The sequence below is a fragment of the Nyctibius grandis genome, chromosome 2 (assembly GCF_013368605.1).
Source record: "Nyctibius grandis isolate bNycGra1 chromosome 2, bNycGra1.pri, whole genome shotgun sequence".
Classification (NCBI taxonomy): domain Eukaryota; kingdom Metazoa; phylum Chordata; class Aves; order Nyctibiiformes; family Nyctibiidae; genus Nyctibius; species Nyctibius grandis.
In genome coordinates, this window is record NC_090659.1 from 91390174 (window position 1) to 91414164 (window position 23991).

At 41.2% G+C, this 23991-nt stretch overlaps 1 protein-coding gene across 1 annotated transcript; it reads right to left on the reverse strand.

Moving 5' to 3' along the window:
• Positions 1 to 438: 438 nt before the first annotated feature.
• On the reverse strand, positions 439 to 23525 carry OLFM4 (olfactomedin 4). Its single transcript, XM_068395540.1, has 7 exons — positions 23445 to 23525; positions 21493 to 21506; positions 21151 to 21214; positions 17230 to 17382; positions 10984 to 11196; positions 9898 to 10051; positions 439 to 1232 (listed from the first exon to the last, which is right to left on the reverse strand). Exons 1-7 carry the CDS (start codon positions 23523 to 23525, stop codon positions 439 to 441), a joined length of 1473 nt encoding a protein of 490 aa, XP_068251641.1.
• Positions 23526 to 23991: the final 466 nt, after the last annotated feature.

Consider the following 23991-nt stretch of genomic DNA (forward strand, 5'->3'; position numbering starts at 1 on the left):
ACTCAGATGAAGATCAATGGAAATTCATTCTCAGTTTATGGGTACCTTGCCGGTGTTACACTGACAAATGCACATCAGTGGGTAATTAGCTTCTCTATCAGTAGATAGGCTGTGCCCATCAATTTCTATGAACAAAATGCACTAAATCTATGCAGTAAATCTACTCTTAGAGTCAGGATAATTGTAAAGCACTGAGCACCAATAGACACCAATCAAAACCTAAAGAATCTAGTACTGCCAGACACTGCTGACAGAAATACTACTGACCAGAGTGGTCAATTCCTTTAAAGAGTATAAGTAATTAATATATATAACACTTACAGAAACAGTACCTCAGACCAGATGAACCCTAAACTGGCAATAGCATTGTCTAAAGGCATATGGGATCTCTCATTTTAGTTGCTGCCAGTTTTATCGCATGCTTATGTCACTGAGATACTAAGGCTGAAAGATCATATCATATCTTACAAGGTAACCATCATTGTAAACATATAGTCTCTGATCTGTGGGGTTATAATTAATACTCTGGATTGTATCTAACTTTTTATCCATAACGACACTAACACGACCTTCTTGGCCAGTACTCGTGTCATACGTGTAGAAGATTTCCTCTTTCCTAGTGTTCACTGGCCTTGTGGCATACAGAACACCACATAACATAAAAGCATTGGAAACAGATGGTTTGTACTGTCTTGTCTGCCAAGTATGTAGCACATCAAGTGTGGTCTCATTGAGTTTGCTAATCGCAATGTTGCCCATGTTATTTTCTGTTGAATATATTACCCATAACCCACTTTCATCCACAGCAAAATCTATGCCTACCCATGGTACACCTGCGTAAGAGAAACGGTTACCAATAACAGCACCTGGAAGCTCCTTTTTCAAAACCATGGTGTTTGTTTTTAAATCATGTTTCACCATATATCTTGAATTATAAGCATGATAGTACAAAAAATTATTATAAAGGGCAGCACCACTTCCTTCCCCATATGTTATTCTACTTTCGTACATGGGATTAAACAGCAGCAAATTATCATAGGAAGTATAAATTCTGTAGTATTCAAAGTATCTCCCGTCTGTGTTCAATGGTGCAACCCAATAGACTTCCTTCTCCGGGTTAGAGGGAGAGTAATCTCTACCCCAGGAACCATATCTGTAGGAAAATCCTCTCCAGTTCAGCTTTATAATATAGGGCTGGCTAACATTCAGCAGTCCACGGTGAATGCAGCTACCTGCAATTAAAGAGAAAAAAATAGGGTTTCCAAATGTTATCATTAGGAGAGAGGCTGCATAATGCAGCCTCTAGAGTGGGCTTACTAGGTATTAGCTTTGTGGCAAAGCACAGACTTAAATGCGTAGCTTCGTGTGTAAAAGGTTCATTTTCAGCCAAGGTCAGCAACTGGATGTCACTAAGCGTTCCAAGGTGATTCAGAAAGTTAGTTATACAATAACAGTACATATTATTATAGCTATTTGTGGGGGGCGGCAGTGGGCGGGGGCGAAAAGATAGGGACATCCATCCTCAGTCGGGATTGATTTGCAGAAAATAAGTGCTCACTGCATTGTTCCAGACAAGGGACAGATTTCTATTTCTACCCATTTGATGCATGCCAGCCTGATGCACTAAGAAATCCCTTGGAAAATACAATTTCAGAAGCATTTTAGGTTATTTTCTGCCTCAGTGGAACTGAGAGCATGGGAGAGGGGAAAAAAAAAAGAAAGAGGAACATCTGATTTCTGTGTATTTCACTGAGGAGGAGAAGAAAAAAGCAGGAGCAGCAGCAATTCCAGAGTCACATTTCAGATTAACATTCTGCTGTCAGAATCACATCTTTACAACAATGCGTCATGGCTGCATGGTACTTTCCACCTTAGGCCCTCAAAGAAATCTGCAGACAGTAACAATCACAGCCTAGGAAATGTAGACGGCTATTACACTGAGTTTTTGTGTGAGACAACTCTAAAGAGAATATGACTTCAAGCTGAGCCAGGACAGCTCTGTTTTCCACATATCAACTAGGGAGCCATTTTCAGGATCATGGAAAAATCCTTTTTTTTTTTTTTTTTTAATTTTGCTACCCCAAATCTTTGGTTTCTTGCACCTACAGAACATTTTTCAAGATGTGCTGCTGGGCTGAGTAGAATTTTTTCCACACTTACTAGGAACAAACAACAAAACAATATGAACATTCAATTATGATGAACACTTTGGAACAAAAAAGTCAAAATTAATTTAGATACAAGAAATACTTTCCCTTTACTCATTCTGAATGGCGGTGACATCCCTGTTTCCTGATAAATTCTCAACATTGTAAGTCACTGGCGGAAAAAACCCTCCACTCATAAATGTCCTTGGGCCTCTGATGAGTCCAAAGTTGCCACTGGCAAAAACCAGCATGCTTTTTTCCAAGTTTAAACATTAGCTTTTTGCATTACTGCCACAAAAGTGTCCCAGATTTTTCATTGTAAGGATCTGTTCACCTGAGGTAATGGAGACACAGATGTCAAGCGACTGACACCAGCTCACAAGCTTAGCAGTACTCCAATGTTTCCCAATTCAGTGGGGTGCTCTGGCCACTAGACAGCCTTCCTTATTAAAGATAGGTTATAATATGAATAGACCCAAGTCTCACATGTCAATTAATGGATAAATTAATGGTCACAACTGTTTGATGTTAATAATACCTCCCTCAGCACAGGAACTCTGTGCACCACCAGCTATGGCATCAATGATGAAAGTCAAATTTATCTTTTGAGGTTTTAAAACTTTGCATGGGTTCCATGTCATGATACAGCTTGTATGAACAGAATGGCTGTTCATAAGCTCAGTCATGTCTTAGCACAAAGAAAAAAAAGAGAAACAACAGAGAGAGAATTTACCTTTTGCCCTCAAAGCTGGCTATCCCTAAACAAGGCCAGACAACACTCACAGAGCTGAACTGAAAACTCCTGAAGCCACTGACAGAAATAGCCTAGGAGGTATCTTGTGCTCAAAGGAATCCTAGTCTATCCCCCAGATAGAGGGAAATACAGACACAGACCAATCTGAAGTACTCTACTTGGAAAAAGACTGGGAAACAAGATATTTGGTTGAAAATGGACTGTTGCTAACACAGAGAAATCTTTTTCTGACCTGCTTTGCCCAGCGGGAAGGTGCTCTGCCTCTGGGACAAGGAAACCTGTGGCCTGAATGTTAGAAATGTCCAAGCAAGAGGGGAACATTTCTGACAATGTGTAAAGTCAATTTGGGCAGTGAAGCTCTCCCTGTCTCCTCCTTTCTCAAAATGTAGTACTTCTCTCCTTCCACTACATAACACCTCCACCCCTCACAGTCTTGTGCTGTCTTGCACTAGCGACTTGAGTGACTTGTGATTCACTTGCAGCCTCATCTCAACATCTGTGAGGAAGGTGAGGAGCAGCTTTATACTAAACGTAAATCACTACGCAGAGCAAAATCCTTGTGTTCCCAGGACACATTGGCAAATTCCTTGGTGTCAGTATTGCCCATGGGAGCAGCTCTGCAACACTGAGTGCCCAGATCATGGTAGAGAGGATGACACGAGTTGTGAACAATCCCATCTTCTTCCCCAGTCCCTTTGTGTCCTGGGATTCTCACGGATGAAATATGGGATGACCCTGGTCAAACGCTGCTTCTTTCCATGCTATCAAGAATAGCAGAGAATCAGCATTCCTGCCTCGGAGCGGATGAGCATTTAAGCATGCACTTAAGTGCTTTACAAAGGATGAGGCCCTGGAGCAGAAACCTCATTTCCAAATATAGCACACAAGGAAGGCACTGCTGTACGGCTAGCCAGGCTGCACCTCTGGAAATGGCACGTAGCGTGGCTGGTAACATGGCCTCAGCACTTGGCACAGACACCAATGTTTGGAGGTGCTTATACCTCAGCTCATGCAAAGGAAGAAAGCTAAGGCAGACAGTGCAAAATGGCTTGCAGCCTGCCAACTCCGTAAATCAATTGGAACTGTTTTTTTCTTATTTCTCTGTTATGTATTGTTACCTCCAGCATGAGGGCTTCTTTCAAGCTGGTGACATATTGAATATATTACTGTGCTTAAATCACAATAAACTTATCTCAGAATTAAATGGTTATTAAATGCTCTAAAACTCTTGATTTGTTTAGAAAAATATAGCACTGAAGCTTGCAGGTAGTAAAGCACTGCTAAGCTCATCTATATGCGACCTCAAATACTTTTTCATGTCATTAAGCAGAACACAATTCCAGATTTATTTTAATAATTCATACATTGTTTCATAAATAAAAAACAAACGTGTGTTCAGCAGAGAGACCTTTTTTTACAAAAGAAATAATAAATTATTATTTTTTCCCTTAAAGAGATCTCTGCTGAACACTTGTTTGGTTTTTATTTATGAAACAATGAATTATTAAAATAAAGTTAGAAGCGTGTTCCGTTTTAATGACATCGAAAATCGTCTGAGGTTTCTGTAGAGTATGTACTTGATTTTGATTTCCTTGAAAACTCTCCCAGAATTATTATTTTTTTTACCAAAAAACTCTGTGGTAGTCAGGGGGGTGATCTGTCTTCTGCACAGGTTCAGAAGAATTCATTGTTATTTATTTAATCTAAACTTACCTCCTTGTCTGGATCTTGTGGGAAAAAATGCACAAAGGAAACTTAAGTGTCATGTAATTTTGTAAATATTAGAAGGTACTTGAAATAAATCCATATGCATTATTCAAACTTTCAAGCTTTTAACTCCTTTCTCCACTGTTTTGGGCCACTGATAAATGATGTCCTGATATTTTTGCCTTCCTTTGTTTTGTGCTTATGTAGCAAACAGGCAAGAGGAGGACTAACATAGGTACATACACACATACTTCTCCTCCCTACATAAAGAACCAGTATCTCAGCTCAGTTGTTTCCTAATCCTTCTGATTCACCAGAAAAGGAGCTGGCACTTAGTTGTCAGGACTGGAGGGAGCCTAACTTGCTTGACTGATGGGCTGTAGAACTAAGCATGAGACTCCCATTGGGTCTCGCTTCACCCACTTCAGTCTGAAGCCCTCGCTGAGCATATCAGCTTCTCATTCCAACAATACAGGTGCCAAAAAAACTCCAGCAGCCTCCCCCCACCAAGCAGCTGCATCTGATCGTAAAAGAGAAGGGACCACAGCTCACCTATGCAGCTGAAGATCACGAGACAAGGTGGGATCCACATTTAAAGGAACTCCCATGAAGGGCACAGAGACCAGGAGCAGGCTGGTGCTACACTCTCACACATGCTCCCAAATGCCAGATGTGCACCCTCCTCTCCCATCAGACAAACCACTGCATCCAAATGTGTGAGCTGTTACCAGCCTTAGTACAGCTTGAGACACAGGAGACAGAGCTGCTCAGGGAAAGGCTTATCTTTGCTCCTACTGCCTCACTGACATAGGAAGACCCACACAGACATTCAGTCTTCACCAGTATCACGGAGCACAGACACAGGCTGACAGCTGCATCAGAGAAGACTTATGTTGTCAGTGTCTAACAGGGGATGAGGTGGAGGGCTGGAGTTCATCTGACTTCAGGCAACTAAAAATTCAGGTGCCTCAGCTAAGTTCCCTCCATTGCCAATGGAGAAATGCATATGTCTCCAAGGGCCATTCAGACAGTCCTGGAGAGAAGGCACTGGCCAGCTCCTTTCAGATGCCTGTAGGCATGTCTCTCTCTTTGTGTATGGACATATTCATTTCAAAACACAGCCCAAAACACGCAAAAACCACAAATATCTTGGGTACATAGGAGGTAAAATAAAAGGTAAAAGTGAAATCACTATGAGACTCCAATAGGATTTCCTGAGTTTCAGCATTAGGCTATAACAGGTCTTCCTTCTGCTGAGACCTATTCACCAATAACTTGAAATCCTTAATTTCTAAATGTATAAAGGCAGAAAAACCAGCTTTGCTCTTTTTTCCTTTCTTTTCTGCCTTTGAGGGTTTCATCTGACTCACTTCTCCCAGCTGCCTCTCTCAGATCATTTCAGCAAGACGTGATAAAGAATGTGCTGCAAAGTCCTCCTAGAACCATCCTGGAGTCTTTTCTCTCTGTATTTGCCCTGATGCAGCCAGATGAGACCAGCGCAAAAGAAAAACAAATGGATAATTTTTTCTTTCCACTGGAGTGGTGAGGAGAGTGATATCAGGAACTGCTGCAGGTAGGAAAGCCAGTGATAATGATGAAGATGATTAACTATATATTTACTGAGCTCCATCTCAGACACTCAGACACCCATATCTCCAGTCAGAGAGAAAGTCAAATGGAGACCAGTGATTTCTTTCTGCTATGCTGTTTGAGAGCAGGTCTGCTCACTCTGAGAAATACAGCAGCAAAAGCCTTGGGGGACAGAGTCAGAGGGGCTGCATACTACAGCACTGAGAAGCAAGAAGCTTTAATTAAACTTGCCTTTAGACTCATGGTCTTAGACAGCTTGGGGATTAGCCAAGCTCTCTCTAGTTCATGTTGCCTACCCAAAATATGCAGGAGAGAGGATGAAGGGGGAAAGAAAACGCAGTCTGAAAACAGGACAAAGATACAGTTTAATACAAACATTATAAATATAATATGAACTAAAAGCAGGGCAAGGCCAAATGGTTTGGCAGGAATTCAAGGCATTCACGCTTGCAGAGAAAACGTATGGAAATTGTGTTCAAATGCATAAACAAGCACTAGAGAGCTTCAGAGACCTAGGTGTGAGCATCCATGCAAAGCCTCCAAAATGACCATCTAGAAAATGCAGCGCTCTCACATACTTACTCCATCTCCCCAAGCAATAACATCTTCCTACTACTACTTGTTTTCAGATACAGTCTGCAGGACATGTAATTTTCCTAACAAGTTCTCTGCCCAGAGAATATTTCCTCCCTGCCAGGCCCATAAAGTCAGGATATGCCAGTCCTGCATGGATTAGCAGGGATCTGAGCCTACGTAACACCTGGGCTATCTGTATAGCTGGCATCTCCCAACAGGCAGGAAACTTGCCAGCCCTCTGCAGTTGCTCTGCCAGTCCTTTGTGCCAGCCTGAGAGACCACCTTCACCCTAGAGATGGCCATGACAATACACCCACATGCATCCTCCAGCCCCTCTGGGGTTCCTATTGCTGTGGGCAATAGGAGAAACTTACAAACACCAGAGGATGTCCTCAGCTGATGTCAGTGGTGGTAATTCTCTGGAAGTCAATGGAGCTATCATTGTTCCTAACACCTGGGGTTTTGGCTTTCGAGGTTATTTTCTGCTCCGTGATTCCCACACAATGCAGTGACATGCAAAGGTACCTGAGCTAGCTGTCACACCAGTCAGGCATAGGCAATGCTAAAGCAATACAATTTTGGTCCAGATGAACTCTATCCATCTCCCCACTGTGCCCTGAGAAACAATGCTAAATAATTCTATTATGGTCACGATCCTATGCAGTTACATTTACCCATCCCAGAGCTATCATCCTGCTCTAGACGTGTCTTGCCTGTCACTGCATGGAGCCACATTGTGAAGCACAGACCTCCCTTTCCCACTCCTTGAAAGCTCCTGTGTCCCACAGACGCTCATGCCAACCACCCAGGCATAAAAGCAGCCCCTCCTCTACCACTCATGGAAGGACACAATATTCTTGTTCCAGAGATCAGTACTTTCTCACTGAAACAAAGGCTTGCTGTAGGCTTGAAGAGAAAGAGGCTGTTTCTTTCCACACGCCATCACCCTCAATAAATCAATGAGATGCCTTTCAAATATTTTTAAAACATTGCTTTTTTCTTTTTTTTTCATTGAAACATTTTAAGCCCTTCCTTAAGGAGCAGAGAAAGGCCTTGAGATTTTGTAATGCAGTTTTTTGTTTCAGGTTTCTCTCCTGCCTCATGCCCCAGACAAGGTGTTACTCGTGTATCCTGTCAGAGAAGTGCAGCAGCTGCCCGTATCGCAGCTGAAGCCCTAAGGAGATCACAATAGCAAAGGCTACTGACCTTAAGGAAAGCTTGTGTTTCTGCCTCTCACCTTCCAACGAGATGCTTGAACTATCTGACTCCAAGGTGAGGAGATGTAAATGCTGGTAGGTACAAATCTGTGCTCCTTGCAAGCAGGACACCACTCCTCCTTTTTTATGACCTCCTCTAGCTGATTGCTAACCAGTTTATATGAAAAAGCAGGATCTTTCCCCTGGGTATTGTATACAACAGAGCAATTTCTCTCTTACAATACTCTGTCAAAAGGAACCCACTGTGTATAAAACACTCAGAGGATCAACACAGTTTGATAAATCCTCCTGTCTGTTAGCAAGTGGGATGTTTGACCTGGCATACCTAAACTAGTGTTTCCTAAACAGTCTGCTCCAGTGTATAGAATCATAGAATGGTTTGGGTTGGAAGGGACCTTAAAGATCATCTAGTTCCAACCCCCCTGCCATGGGCAGGGACACCTTTCCACTAGACCAGGTTGCTCAAAGCCTCATCCAATCTGGCCTTAAACGCTGCCAGGGAGGGGGCATCCACAACTTCTCTGGGCAACCTGTGCCAGTGTCTCACTACCCTCACAGTAAAGAATTCCTTCCTAATATCTAGTCTAAATCTACCCTCTTTCAGTTTAAAACCATTAGCCCTCATCCTGTCACTACTTACCCTTGTAAAAAGCCCTTCTCCAGCTTTCCTGTAGGCCCCCTTCAGGTACTGGAAGGCTGCTAGAAGGTCTCCCTGGAGCCTTTTCTTCTCCAGGCTGAATAACCCCAACTCTCTCAGCCTCTTTTCATAGGAGAGGTGCTCCAGCCCTCTGATCATCTTCGTGGTCCTCCTCTGGACTCATTCCAATGGGTCCATATCCTTCTTCTGTTGGGAGCCCCAGAGCTGAATGCAGTACTCTAGGTGGGATCTCACAAGAGCCGAGCAAAGGGGCAGAATCAGCTACCTTGGCCTGCTGGCCACGCTTCTTTTGATGCAGCCCAGGATAAAGTTGACCTTCTGGGCTGCAAGCGCACACTGTCGGGTCATGTTGAGCTTCTCGTCAACCATCACCCCCAAGTCCTTCTCCTCAGGACTGCTCTCAATCCATTCTCCACCCAGCCTGTATTTGTGCTGTATCACATCTGACTCTCAAAATTTCTCAGACTATGATTCACTCACAATGTGATTTTTCAAACTGAACACACCATCAAGATAAGAATTATTCCAGTTGTAAATTAACTACCACATGCCCTGAGACTGTTGCTACTTTTATATGATCTGCGCTCTGGGAACCACTGATCTAAGCCCCAGAAGGTAACCTTTCCTAGTTAAGAAAATGGTAAAATCCTAGTTCCATTGAAATCAGTAATAAAGCTCCCACTTATTTCCCTGAGACTAGAATTTCCCCCCCAAGGTTCTTGACCTTCTGATTTAGAAAAATCTTTCGCCTGTGAAACAAAAGTAATCTTCATGCAAAGCTACCTTCCGGAGCTTTTATACCAACAGCTTTAGTACATCAACTGTTGTTCATACATTTCCCAAGTAGCATTAGACCAAAATGACCACGACAGAGGTCACTTTCACAGGAACTATTAAAAACCAAAGCTGGTCAGAAAAAAGTATAGTTTCCCACAAAATAAAAGGTAATTGTTTTGAAAACGAGAAGGGGGTAGAGATTCCTTTTTTGTAGTCCAGGTGAGAGGAAGATTACAACTTTTGCCAGTTGAAAACAGCTACTATGTCTGGAAGAGTTTGTTTCCTGCCCTCATTTTCTCATTTTCCTTTTGAACCTGTTGGTGAAATATTAGGAGCTGCCTGCTCAATTTTTCAAGAGCTAAGTAGTATCATTACAATTGTATTTAATATTAACAAAGATGAATATGTGTACTTACTGTTCTACCCATGTATTATGTTGTTTCTTTTCTGATATACAAGTGAAACGCTTACCTGGTGAGAAATAAGGGGGAAATGCAGTTTTGTTTGCGTTCTCTTCACACTCTTTCAATCGATTATGCAGAGACACAAGTTGTCGACGAATTGCAAGGATATTGTTTTTATCCAGTGATTCTAGTTCATTTACCAGTATAGTCAGATTTCTTATCTAGAGGGAAAAAAAAAAAAGAGATCAAGGTTAAATTTCTGTCAACTTTATTTTACAGATATTTGGAGGCAGGGTTGATCATACCATAGAAAATGCTACAGAACAGGTTTTAAGAAATATCCCCAAGAATAGACCTTATCCTGCTAGCCTGAACTTTACATTTCCAGCAGAGGCATGTGACGACAAGGAAATGCCTTAACACTCAGTTGTATATCATAATGCAAAAATATAGTGTTATTTTATAGATAGTATAAAAATATCCAGTAAGTCTTAGGCAAGTACTACCTATTATATATAAAAAGTACTTATTCCAGCCTTACAAAAGTATCTGGAAATTTTATTTGCAAAGATAAATAATTTTCTCAATCACCTACTTGATGATCTAGAGGACAATGAAGAAAATGATATTTCATTTTCCATCGAAGTAATTATTCTCTCTAGGTGAGTGATTAATTACCATTTTGAGAATGTGATTTATAGTCTCCTGGGAAGGTGATAGTCTTTTCCACTTCTTGATTTCATATTGATTGGGCCACTGCCCTAGCAACCAGAACCTAATTTTTTAATTGTCTAAGTTAAAGCACGGAGGCTTTCAAGCATGGAGGTCTATAAATTAATATTTATTATAACTTTTTAATCAGCTCATGTGCTTAACACAATGCAAAACTCTTAACTTTCAGGCAGATAGTTGGCAAAAAATAAAGAGGTCCCCACTTGTTTTGGGGTTACTTTGCTTTTCTATGCTCTATATCAAGGAAAAAGATATTAATACATTTAAGGTCAAGCTCTCTTTTAATTTACGCTGATGAAATGCTAAAATATTCCCACTGGCTGCAGTAGAGACAGGCTACATTTCCTTAACCTAAACACTAAAGAGAATAGACTATCTGTATATCTGAACCCTCTGTGGCTAATGAAGACTCTGGCAATACCTCCAAATATATTTGCTCAACGATGACATTGCTTCCAACAAGGCTGGGTTTCAGCTGAGCGACCAGTCTCTCTAGGTCACTGATTTCCACCTTCAGCAACTGGAAGTCCAGTTCTGTGTAAGATACATGGCCGTCCTCCATACGCTGCACTCTGATGGTTAGATTAAGGATTCTCTGCTGATACAGTTCAATCACTTTTGAGTACTCTCTAACCTTAAAGAAGAAAAAAAGGTATATATTCAAGTCCAGGTTAGCAAATAAAACAAGCCTGTTTGTTTGACATCTTTGTTATATTTCTGAGTACCCCATGCATAACTTCCACACACTTGACACATATATATATTCTTCATATAAAATACATATATGAAATTCTCATCACATACATAAAAAATGTGAAATTTCACCCTCATTTATTGTTCGCAGTTCCACAAAGTCCCCTCAGGAATGCCTGGTGATAACTGAAGGTAGAATTTTCCTTACAGTCTTCCATTTTTTTAATTCTTTGCCAATATTTTCTGTGTGAGCTAATTTTATCCTCAGTATACCAAGAACTTACATTGGTGAAAATTTTATTAGGAAATCTGCAGTGTATTATCTCACAAAAGCAACCCAAGGAGGCTGAAAAATGCAATAAAGGATTCCCAAGTTTTTCAACTTCATTTCATGTTAACTCTGAATCCAAACAGTATTTTACCCTGTGTGCATTTGAATTGTGTCAAAAGTTGACAGAACTGGTTTGAGGTTTGTCTTTGGGCAGGGGGGGAATGTTTAAAGACTGTTAAAAATCACATCCAGTTTATATGAAAGTGTGAAATTTATTGCAGGCTTTAGCTAAAGTAATTTACATAGCAGTCTTTTCAGTCTTGAACCATTAAACAGGTGTCCAGATAAATATATTTTCACACATGTATCTGCTGATGTAAAGGTCACAGCACAAGCATTGTGATGAAGAATGTTAAGAATATCTTATGGATTCAGGACATTCCTTGGAAAATGTTAGTTCCTTGAAATTTAACACTTTGGAAAAGATAGATAATTTCTCTCCTATATGCTTCATAAAATTCATGTGTGTTTTCCCTTAAATCAATATAATTATATCACAAAATGTAGGAAGTAGGAATAAATATAATTAGTTTGTTGCACCTATAACTCCATATTTATAGTATCAGATGATGCTTGTATTATAAGTCCTTCTCTCTGCAGCACCATGGTTTCCTTAACTATTACTTTTTTGACTGAAAGAGTTTTAGTCCACATCATCTCAACCATTCTTGAATTACCATAACATAAAATGAAAGTCAGTATTTTTCCCCATTGGCTCTGGAATGGCCTCTAAAATCCTGTCAGGGTGTGAAGACCATGGACTCCCTGTTCTCCTTTTCTGACAGCAACCCCTGCGATAGGGACCCCAACAAACACATTTATCAAATAATTCTTCTCAATTTTGATTGAATTTTGATTGAATACCAAAGAGGAGGTATAGAAGCTCATAGCATGGAAATTCATGAAGGGCAGAAAGGATCCTTTCAGGTGACAAGATATTCAGTGATGTGGTATAAGGAGAACTGTAAGTGAGAAGACCTTATTTTCAAAAGCATAATTTTCAATAGTGGCACAACTACGCTATAAATCTGGACAAACCTCTCTGCATGCACATACATAATGTACACCAAAACCAAGCTGCTCAATCCCGTGCATTTAAATCCAGGTTTGAAACAGATCTTCTGTTCTAAATGCGTGCAGCCAGACTTCGAGCTGCTCTGATATAAACTGGCATGTCTCCATAAAGTGCAGCAGAAGCACCCTGACTCATAACACTGGATGCTCTAGACCTCCCAGGTCAAGCTTGGGTAATGTCAAGCTTAGGAAAACTAAGCTATTTATTACAATGATGAATAAAAAAATAATAGCATATAAAGACTTGAATCTAGCTCCTCGTATCTGGCTGACAACAAAGACAGCTGGGATCCCTTGTCCTATCTGTCACCATCATCTGTTCAGGAGGGAACAGTAGGAAGAACTGGACAATGTTCTTGGAAAAGCCAGGTGTAGTTGGACCTCACACTTTCACTGATCACCAAAATCAGTTTGGAGTCGGAAGATATCCCCAAAAAACTCTTCCGAAATAATTCTTCAAAAGTCAGTGTTTAAAATGTGTGCCTAGATTTTGCACAACAAAAAAAAAAAGCAAACATATATGATTACAGCCTGAGAAATATAAAGCAAGACCATGTCTGAACAAAATTGCACTGCTGTGTGAAGCTATGTATATGACAGAGGTATTTGGAAAACTATCTAGGTATTAACAACCTTTCTCACAGTAATACTAATAGTAACACTACTACTACTAATACTAATAATAATGCAGTAATATAGACCAAATCTACAAACCACTGAAATTAACAGACTGCTGGAATTAGTGATGGCTACTCATTAGTGAGAAAAGTGTGAATGTGGAGTTTTCTCCAGGGTGCTGAGAGCCTGGACAAAATGCTGAGGGCTGGAACAAGGCATACATAGTTATTTCAGCCCTGACTGCAGAGTGCTGCAGGACACAGACCTGAAGTTCTCCTCCTACATCAGAGGATTTTCACTCAGTCAACAGTCTAGGTCATTTAAGGACATGTCAACACCATCCAGTGGAGTATAGCTGAGAGAGATCCATTCAAGTTGAGCCTGAACTAGCCCCAGCACTCTGCAGTGCTCTATACAGACACACCAGCAGGGCAATGAACTTAAGCTAATAGCTCCCCAGGCGAATTATTGGACAAATATAATTTTCTTAACAGTGCTGCTCTAACTGGTCTATACTGCTTTCGCAGACAAATCCAGCACATATGTCAAGCATTGCAATGCCCTGTGTGGACATTCTCACCTGCTCAGATCTGGCTCAGGAGTTTCTGTAGTTTAGAAATATCAGTTGAAAAAGGAACATGATGTTGCTCTCTTGTCTGGCAGATAGATTTAAGCAGCTTGTAATCCCTGTTCTTCTACTGTAGCTACTTGCTAGGGACTTGCTGTTGTCTCTTGACAGACTGGCACAGAAATTCTGTGCATATCACATATTTAGGAATACAGACCAATAGCTGGTACTGATTGCTGTCACATTTGTCGTAAAAGCCTAAAGTAGGGTATGATGAGTGCATAGGACCTGTATTAGCCCTTTATAGGAAGAGAATGGAGCATGTGAGGCATATGTAGGAAAAAAATTCCTCGGTTTCAGTTTTACCTCTTTTCCAAGCATTGTCACCCTCATGGAATGAAAAGGGCAAGAAAAATCTGCAATGCTCATTTACTGTGTCATTTACCTGCAAATGGTATTTATCAACACAGGTTTTGCAGCATGCAAACAGACACTTCTCCAGTACGCATTTGGAGAGTACAGAAGGTGGAACAAAGGTGCAAGAGGAAGATGTAAAAGAAAAAAGTAGGAGGGCTGAGGGAAGTTGAGAAAGAAGAGACAAAACCAGCAACTCTATAAAGTCACTCAGCCCAGGACACTGGCTTTGGGCAGGCCTGACCTCTACAAACCCATAAGAAGCACAATTGGCAAGCGTTCTGCAAGCTGACACCAAGAAGAATTTCACTGCAGGTTAACCTATTTTGAAAACAGCTGTTCCTGGCAGAGGGGAGGCATGTGTTTTTTTCTCCTGTATTTGTTACGTGACGATGTTGTGGCCATCGTGAGCCAGGTTCTGAAAGGCACTTTCTGTCCTTGGGATGAAGTGCTGATCCATCCCTGTTATGGAGGTGTCCTTTCTCCTTTCCTATCGAGAGGAGTAGCCAATTCACGCTTTGCTTTGAAAGGTTAATTTTCTTCTGTAATCATAATTATGCTGGCAAAGGTTGATGTGACAGAGGAAAAATTAGTCTGGTATTTTCAGCCTACGGTTTGTACTCATTTGGCACATGAGAGCATCTCTTTATCTGCGAGCTTCCTTGCCTGCTGATTCTATAAAAGGACCCCCTTGCTTTTTGAATTAGCCTACAATCAGGCAAAAGGTTAATGATTCAATCAGGTTGTTTATCTGGGACTTCTAGCACATGGAAAGCATCCTTAAGAGGGTCCAATCCTGCAGCTCTTACCCAGGAAAAGCTCCCATGAGCTTCAAAGGGTGTTTTAGGAGAGCAAATAAAGGATGGGTTCTCAGAGTCAAAAAAGCAAGCACCCAGGAGAAATTCCCACCTCTATGGTGAAACTAGGTTATGTTTGAGCATAATTCCCTAGGATTTTGCTCAGGATCATTTCTAATAATGATCAATAATGAGAACTGGGCTTTTCTCCATTTCATTATTTCCTTCTTTCTACGAGTATTATCACGATTAAACCAGTGTACAGGATTGTATAAGGAGGGTTTTTTTCCACAACTGGAAAGATGAAGAATTTTTATGCATAGAAACTCATGCATCACAAGATCTGCGATTACTTAAGTTCAGATATCAACAGGGCAATGCTTGACAGCTTTCTTCTTTCTACAGAAAAACACCACCATAACTGAAAAATCTTACACACACAGAGTTACATCAAAATGCGAACTGTTCATTTTTATTTCTGACCCACAATATCTCTTTGCCTGCATCACACCAAAGTATGTGTCACACTTTATCTAACCAGATGCATTGTAACACAGCTTGGCTGATTGGTCTCGACAGGATGAAATTCAGTGAAGCCTGAGTTAGGTCAAGAATTTTCACTGTCTGCAGCGAGAATTGAAAGCCAAGGTCAGTGTCTACACTGCATTACACTGCTGGACATCTAAGGATGACAACACAGGAGCCATCCTAATTTTAGATATCTCTAGTAACCTGTGTCTTTATGTGAGCAAGATGCCCAAATTCAATGGGGATCTGAGGTTGTCCACACAGAGAGGTCAAGCAGCACTCGAGATGCTCTGCAGATCTGCACGGGACTAGCAGATATGTGTCACATCCCAAAGGAAAAATGGACCATTTCGACGCAAGTACTGGTAAGAGACCTTTTACACCAGGGCAGGTGACTGGGAGTGGTGCTACACAGACACCTTGAAGAATCACACCAGCTTTCTGGCTGGGAATCATGCCTCTGATCCTGTCCCAGTGCAATTAACTTAAAATGCTGGCACTGATGACAGTGGGCACAATATGGGCACTCGAAATCTCAGTGATTTTCATGGATCATTAACTCTGAGCTACACCTCCATCCTGCAAGGGATCAGGTAATTCCTGCGCTTGGAGGCAGTGAGAATTCCGTCAGCTTGCCCTTCATATCTCTGCTGACAGCTGAATGTGTTTCATTGTTAGCTACAGTTCTTTCAAAGCAAATGATTTGAACTGAAAGATCTTACCACAGAATACTCCGCCTGTTGTTGTGTTTTTTATGCATAAATTCTCATCTGTTCTTGATTATACCAGAGGAGGGTTATGAATATTTATGGTTAGAATTTATAATTTAATGCTGTGCCTTTTCTGCTGATTAATTCAAGGACACTTCATTTCTTAAGATGCTTGGTTCCTGAAGAAAATACTTTCTGCTGGACACCTAATCTGAATCCTGAATATTTATCCACTGCTGAAAGTCAAAGACAGATTTCTGTCTTCACAGGTAGCTTCACCCAGTTCACTGCAGCATGTGAGAGTTTGCTTGAGTTCCTCAAAAATGGATCTGAATTCATGCAACAAGCAGCCAAAGTAGTGTAAGGTGTGTTTGACTTCAACAACAATGCATAATTCAGCAGTCTCACTGCCATAGCTTCAGATCTTGACATGGAAGACATTTGATTTTTTTAAATTTTTTTTCTAATCTCTGAGAGCAGAAGAAGTGAAGGAACAAATATTCACCTACTTCTTCACTCTGAGCTGTGGTGACCTTTCTCCTCTTTCTCTTCATTTCCCTCTTACAATCTGGCTGTCTTGATACAAATAATAACACATGAAAGAGCAGGAGGCTTGGCTTCCTATAGCTCTGTGTAGCAGTCACAAACCAATAAAACTGAGCCAAAAGAGGCAAAACATAACCATTCTTCCAAAAATACCATATGCTTCTAGCTGCAAAGGCCTAGAAAGGAGACCTAAGGATATTCAAATGTATGACATGCTACAATGTCACAGATTTGAGATTTAATCACCCTTCTTGTTCTGACAGAGACCTCTTTCCTGCTGTTTGAAAGACAGGTCACAGAAAACCACCGACTGCCGTACTTTGTCACAAGCTATCATTTTTCAACAAAGATACAATTGTTACATTTAAGAGAGAAAAGAAGACCTTACTTGAGAAAGCTCTCTCTCAAATCTCTCCGAGAGCGTTGTGGCTATAATTTGCAATTGCTCAGCCTTCTGCACTGGAAAGGTGGTATCTGGCAAGTACACAGAGCACTGACAAATTCCATCGTCATCCACAGAGCCAGACACATTGGTAAAGAGCTGCAATAAGAAATCAGTAAGGAAAAAAGTGTTAATATTCTTCTCTGGAAAGAGGAGATAATGTCTGACAATAATATGAGCTGTAACAATCATGAGATCAACAACATCATTACTAGTCATCTTTCATGTTTTTCTTCCAAGGAACTCACAATATCTAGTAATTTTTATGACTCAGCCTTACAAATCTTTCTGAAAAAAGTTAAATGTTGCTGTAAAGATTTTACCATTGGAAAAAGAGAGGCATATAATAGTCCTTACTTTCCCAATCTTGTGGACAATGTATAATTGTGTTATACACAGAAGGGATAGATGTATAGGATAATGAAATAACTTTTCCAGCAGATAGAAAAGCACACAACAGCAGGAAAATAATAACTTAGTAAGTTAGGTCTTATAGTTACTGTTCTGTTAATCTGAATTATCAGATCAATCTAGTCATTTCCATCCATAGAGATGAAAGCACCGAAATAGAACTAGTAACAGGGAAAGTTTTGAAAAGAAAAATGTTTCATTTGAAGTTTCTCAGGCAGCCCCAGCAAACAGACATTCGCATTTGATTATATTATGCTACAAAATATTGCACAAAACACCCACGGCCCACCCATCCATGTTTGTGAATAGTTTGCAAAACTAATGCCCGTGCCATTAGCATGACTCGCCTTGTCCTGGTAGTCTGCATGCTCAAAGCATCACCATTGGAGCAATGTGTATGCTGTGTGGAAAGGTCAGGGCTGGTAATTCATGATCTTGCCATAATTTACAGCCAAAGCACATAATTTCCTATAAACACTGGGCTGAATACTGAGTGTGTTTGGACCAGTTCTTTTTTGTTTGTACACAAAATGTTTCCCGGTTCATAAACCTATCATGAATTTATTAATAAAGATATTTGATGTTATTTTAAAATATTCTGGCACACATTTCAATACAGCTGCATATTTTAAAGCTACAGACTTGCTCTTTAAATACACTTCTTTGTATAATATCTCTTCCTGCCTAGCAGAAATCCCAGTGTTATTCATGTGTTCTCTCTTTCTCTCTCCCTCTTAAAAATAAACAAGCAAACAACAGAACCGTCTACTGAAAGCTGACATTTCAGCACTTCTTCCTGTGCTTTTTCACAGTGATTTCAACTAACTACCTCACTGCAAAACCAGCCCAGAACATGCAGTGATGGCCAGCAGCAAAGCTGTCTTGATCTGTAAGCCCAAGAAGAGAACAGCAGCAAGCAGGCAAGATCCCAGTTCACACTTCTGGCAACCTCTTTACTGCAGCCATAACAAACAGCATGCATCTCATTTTGAAAGAAAGCTTGAAAAGACATTTTATCTGTGTTATTCAAGCACGATGAGCCTTAAAACTTCACTCATAGAGAGACTGCTGAAGACATTTAACATGAAAGGAAGCAGAGAAGTATCTCATGGCATTCCAGAATGTCCCAGCACATAACTTCCATTGATTTCCCTGCTAGGTAGGTTACCAAAGCACTTCTGAAAATCCCGCTGAGAACATACTGCAAACTATTTCTAAGTTTCCAAGTACTTTTGAAGATATGGCTATCAGTACCTAAATTACTACGAAAAATAGGTTCCTAAGTCACTTAGATGCTTCTACACCTCTGAGTCCTTTGCATAAGGGCGTGATCGGGATGGCAAGTCGTTCAGCAATAACAAAAGAAATGGTGGGGGGGAACAAAAGAAGAAAAATATGTGGCTTAGTGAGTATATGGGACCTTCTATAAGAGTGTTGTGCACTGGCGTTCTAATTTTTGTGTGGAAAGTATTGTGTTCTATCCCTCCTATGTATAACACAAATATAGCATATATGTGTATATGTATACCAAGAGAGAGCATACTATATATAGTATAGCACAGTGTGCACTATACATATGCATAGGTTTCCATACGTAGTATAGTGTGAACTATACATTGTATTTCTGCTATAAACTGCAGTCTTGACTACATATAGCCATCAGTTTATCTAGAGGTACCATGCTTATTCCATGTGCTAGATAAAGTATTCATAAATATATTCAGATGATCACCCAAAATGATCCACCCAAAACAAGTCCAACTTGTGCGTTTAAAACCCCTGTGAAAAACAATCACTATATTTTAACATTTGTGTTATGAGAGAGCCTTGAATTGAAGGCAGACATTCATTGCAGTAACTGCAGCTTATATCCAAGCCAAGAGAGTTTCCCCAAAGGAGCAGACAGCCTGGGCAGACAGAACTGCTTCCATCCTTCCATTGGCATTACAAACATTGAGACCATGATGTTGACGAGACCAAGAAGCATTGTTTAGTTAAAAGCCCCTTGGGTCAGTAAGTGCTTCAATCAAAATACACTACCAGTCAAACGATAACCATATAACAAAAAAATCTTCCCTCGTCCTGCAGAACAACGCACAAGATGATAGGCTGTTACTTTTGATGGAGTTGTATGTCTTTTAAAAGTTTAATAATATACACTGAATGCTTAAAAGAGAGCAAAATGTCCTAGCCTACAGCAAGGACTTGACAGCAACATTTCACTCTGTAAAATTAAGCTGTTACATATACATACTTGAAGCTATGATAAATGTTCCTTTTCCATATCCCTTCAATTTAAGAAAGGGAATAGGAGCCGGCAGGTACTTGATTTTCTGAAAACCAGGAAATTTATTCAGCTGCCTAAATGTGGACTTAGGGTTACATCCTCAAAACAGCCTAGCCATTTCAGTGCTTAATTTCCATCTACCCTGTAGCTCAGTGGCATTCACAGCTCTGTATTAGCTACTTGCTCTTTTTAAGACAAAGAATTGGATCCATAGAAAAAACACGGCAGGGACAGAGGCCACCTCAGCTGGGCAAGGAGATGGATGAGTTTTGCATCCTGCTACTGAGACTCAGAGAGAGACTCCTAATGCCATTTAACTTTCTAAACCCTGTGTTGGAGCCAGAGACTTAACTCTGTCTCAGAAGAGGTCCCTCCACACATCCCAGGTGCCACACTGGGCTAGCCTGGACAACAAAGACCTGCCGTCAAGTTGTCCACCATCTCCAACTTGATCTGGAGTTGTGCTTTGAACAAACCCTAGTCTTAATACTAGGTTGCAGGACCATTCAGAGCAAGTGTGTCCCATTGAATCTGCTCCAAAGTAAATATTAGTAAGCAATCACCAACAGAGAGCGGGAAAGAAACCAAACCCTGAAATCCATAAACCATGGACTTGAGCATTCTACCGGAAGGCATGGAAATCAGATTCAAGTCCCTATATCAGCAAATAGTTGAATAAAATTTGAGCTAAGTAGAACAGGAAGGATTAAGATTTTCTCACCCCCAGCAACCACAAGTGGGCACTTCTCAGAAGATAGTTTCAAGGCCCTGTTCTGGTATACTTGAGAAGACAAGAGTTGAAAAGAAGTCTTCCCCTTCCTCCAGGGAGGCTGTAAACACCAAACTGTTTGGTACATTGCCATCAAACCCCAACAACCCCAGCTGTTTCATATCTGGCATCCTGTTTAGTACCCACAAGGGTAATGCCAGAGCTCTGGATGTGACTTAAGGCATTGAATGACATGGCAACAGCACTGATGATTTCGAGAATTCACTACTGCCTAAAGTCCTGGATGCACAACACCTAAACGCCTTTTCCTGGGCAGCCTAACTGACATACCTGTATCAGGGTTAAGTCTCTGAGTGACTGTGTAGCACTTAAAATATGGAACACAAGTTCATAATTTTGCACTTTTCTGGACTTTATTGAAGAACAGTAACAGTCATACCTTTGGGGCAGTGCGCAGACCAGTGGTCGTCTCGTTAGGCTTAGTCAGATACAGAGGCGGCGTACTGAGCTGAGGGGTATAAAAAGCACAGGAAAGCCTCCTTTAGTGTGAATTCCTGCATATGATATCATCCCTTGCCCACCAGCTAGCCCCCATCCTGCAGCTCCAAAGCATTTTGATTTTATTGTGGGAGCCATCCCCAGCAACTGTAAAATTAATTGGCTTTTCTGATCTGCTGCTGAGGCGACTAACTTTTCCCCAGGCCCAGTGTCACTTCATAGACACCTCTTCTTGAAGAAAGGCTCTGTGTGACCAGTGCAACGCAGGGGACACTCAGCCTGCCTGGGAGGTGTGAGCTGGGGCTCTGACAGGCAGCCCTGGCAGATTGCATGGCAGTCTAAAACGACAGTACCATGCCCTCCTGCCCTAAATCCCGAAACTATTGTCCTCCCAGCAGGGATGTCCGCTCCTTGCCACCCAGCTCGCACTCCAGCCTCTCAGCACAGGACTTGCTGCCCCTTTCATGCCAAGCTGTCAGGCTGCAAGCTGTGACGGCTGGGGCATGCGTCCTGCTCTGCTACAAGTACCACGGAGGGGACAGCATCCCACCATGGGGAGGGAGCGCCGGGGAGCTGCCACACTGCCAAGGATACAGCCAAGGCCACCTCAGGAGTCTTTTATGCAGTAAGACTATATACATCCCCTTTAGCTTTCATCTGTGGCTGGTGCCTGCCTTTCTGCCACAGCAAGGAGAGCAGCTGTCACCCTGGCACTGTACTGTGTGTCCCTAAAGGTCTACTGCGTCCCCACGCAGTGTGCAGAGCATGGTGCATCGCTGTGATGCAGCACACTGTCACTTGTAGTGGGATCACACCAAAATCTGTGGCAAACTGGGAACTACAACAAGACACTCTCAATGTCAAATGATGTGACAGATGAAGCATCAAATGGGCTTCCCCCACAACAGGACACTCACCCCTGAGTCTTTCTGCATTTCCCAAATCCCAGCCAGAGCCCCTTTCCCGAGCCAGGGAATGGTGGGGAAATCCAAATGGCTGGCAAAGGGCAGGTCTATTAAAGGGCACAGCATAAACAAGCTTTTGTGGAACAGTTTGTCAAATAAACCCATATGACCAAGCATTTGTGTGCTCATACAATTACAATGAATGTGGGTGGGGACAGCTAGTAGCAATTAACAGTAGCATCACAAATTGTGTAAATTACACAAACTAAGGGCTAGCTTAAAGCTAAGGGGAATGAGGAGAAATGTATCCCATATTAAGCTTTCTGCCCTCAGCTTATCAACATATATTTACCTCTCCGTCTTGACTTTCGCAACTTTCTATTCCTTAAGCAGATAAATGCACCTTCCCAGGAGATGCTGACCTCACTGCCTGCATCCACAGCACTCCCAAACTTAAAAAATATTACTAGGGGCACGCAGGATTTTTCTAGTTCGTGACTAAACCAGGCAAATCAGAAAGAGTCACTGGGAGTCAAAATGGGTTTTTTTTCCAAATTTTAACTAAAAAATACCAAAAGGCAGTCACTTTGAGACAAACAAAACACAAACGTTTTATTTCATTTGGAAGAGCTTTTTAGCTATTCACAAACTTTTTCTACTGATAATTTAAGCACGGTTTTAAATTAAAAAAAAAAAGGCAGTACAAAATCAAAACAAATCTTTCACTAATGTGATTTTTTACTTTTAAATTTTTTTTCAAGGTTTTCTCTTCTCCTTTCCTCCCTGAATTTGTTGTTGGTTTGTTTGTTTTTTTTTTCTGATTGATGGCTTTGATTTGAACTTCTCTCTTGCCCAACCAGATGCAGTCTTATGGGGAAGAGGGAGATCACCCCACAAAAACCACCCAACATGGCTTTCATGTGCCTGGTCACAGAGCAGGACAGCAATCATGCAACTGGGAAAGCCCCCACCTCCCAACTCCTTCCACATCAAAGATCTGGATCCTTTCCTGCTGTAAGACCTTGCTAACTAATTAGAAGCTACACAGAGCATTTAATATCCACTCACATCCTCACTGGGAGTTGCATTCATCTAACCAAAGGCAGAATTTGACTCTGATTTTAAACCTGTGCCTCACTTCTACATTTATTACCCAGTCCCTGTATATTAGTTGCGGGGAGGATGGAGGAATACTTTTAACTTTCTCCATGCAGAGACCTCAACATTTGCCTAATAATTTTCCAGTAACATTAAAAGAGTTTTCAGCAATCTAAATTACATGAGAAGACAAGAAGGCACCAAAGCTCAGGTTATGAGACCCCCATCTTACCGCTTCTGTTGCTGCCATAGTTCCAGCCAGAGCACTCATGCTTTGCATGAGGAGCAGCACAGCCACCTGTGTGTGCTTCATCTTCTCGGCCAGCAGATGTGACAGCAAATGGACAAAGGAGGTCTTTTATAGTAGAATCTGGGGATTTCCCCAACCAAACCTGAAGGAACTTGCATGATATTTTTTTAAGTCTTTGGATAAGTGATGTCATAAAGTCATATAACAATAGGCGCCAAATTACTAACGGACAAAAACTAGTTGCTCACCGTTAGAAATTAACTATGTCCAAGTTCCTAACAGGAAATCTTTCCTATATGGTGCAGTATCTAATCTTAATCTTGATTGTGCAGAACGTCTGGTTTTTATTTGCTAGGACAGGTAGGTAAACATTCCCTCTTACTGTGACTCAATCAAAAAAATTCTTATAGATTCCTTCTAAGTTATGCAGACAATACAGGCCTGGGTGATATTTATCACTTCTTGTAAGTACAGAGAGTAGCAGGTCAGGTTAGACTGTTCACACACCAGAAACATCCTCCCCTTTTTC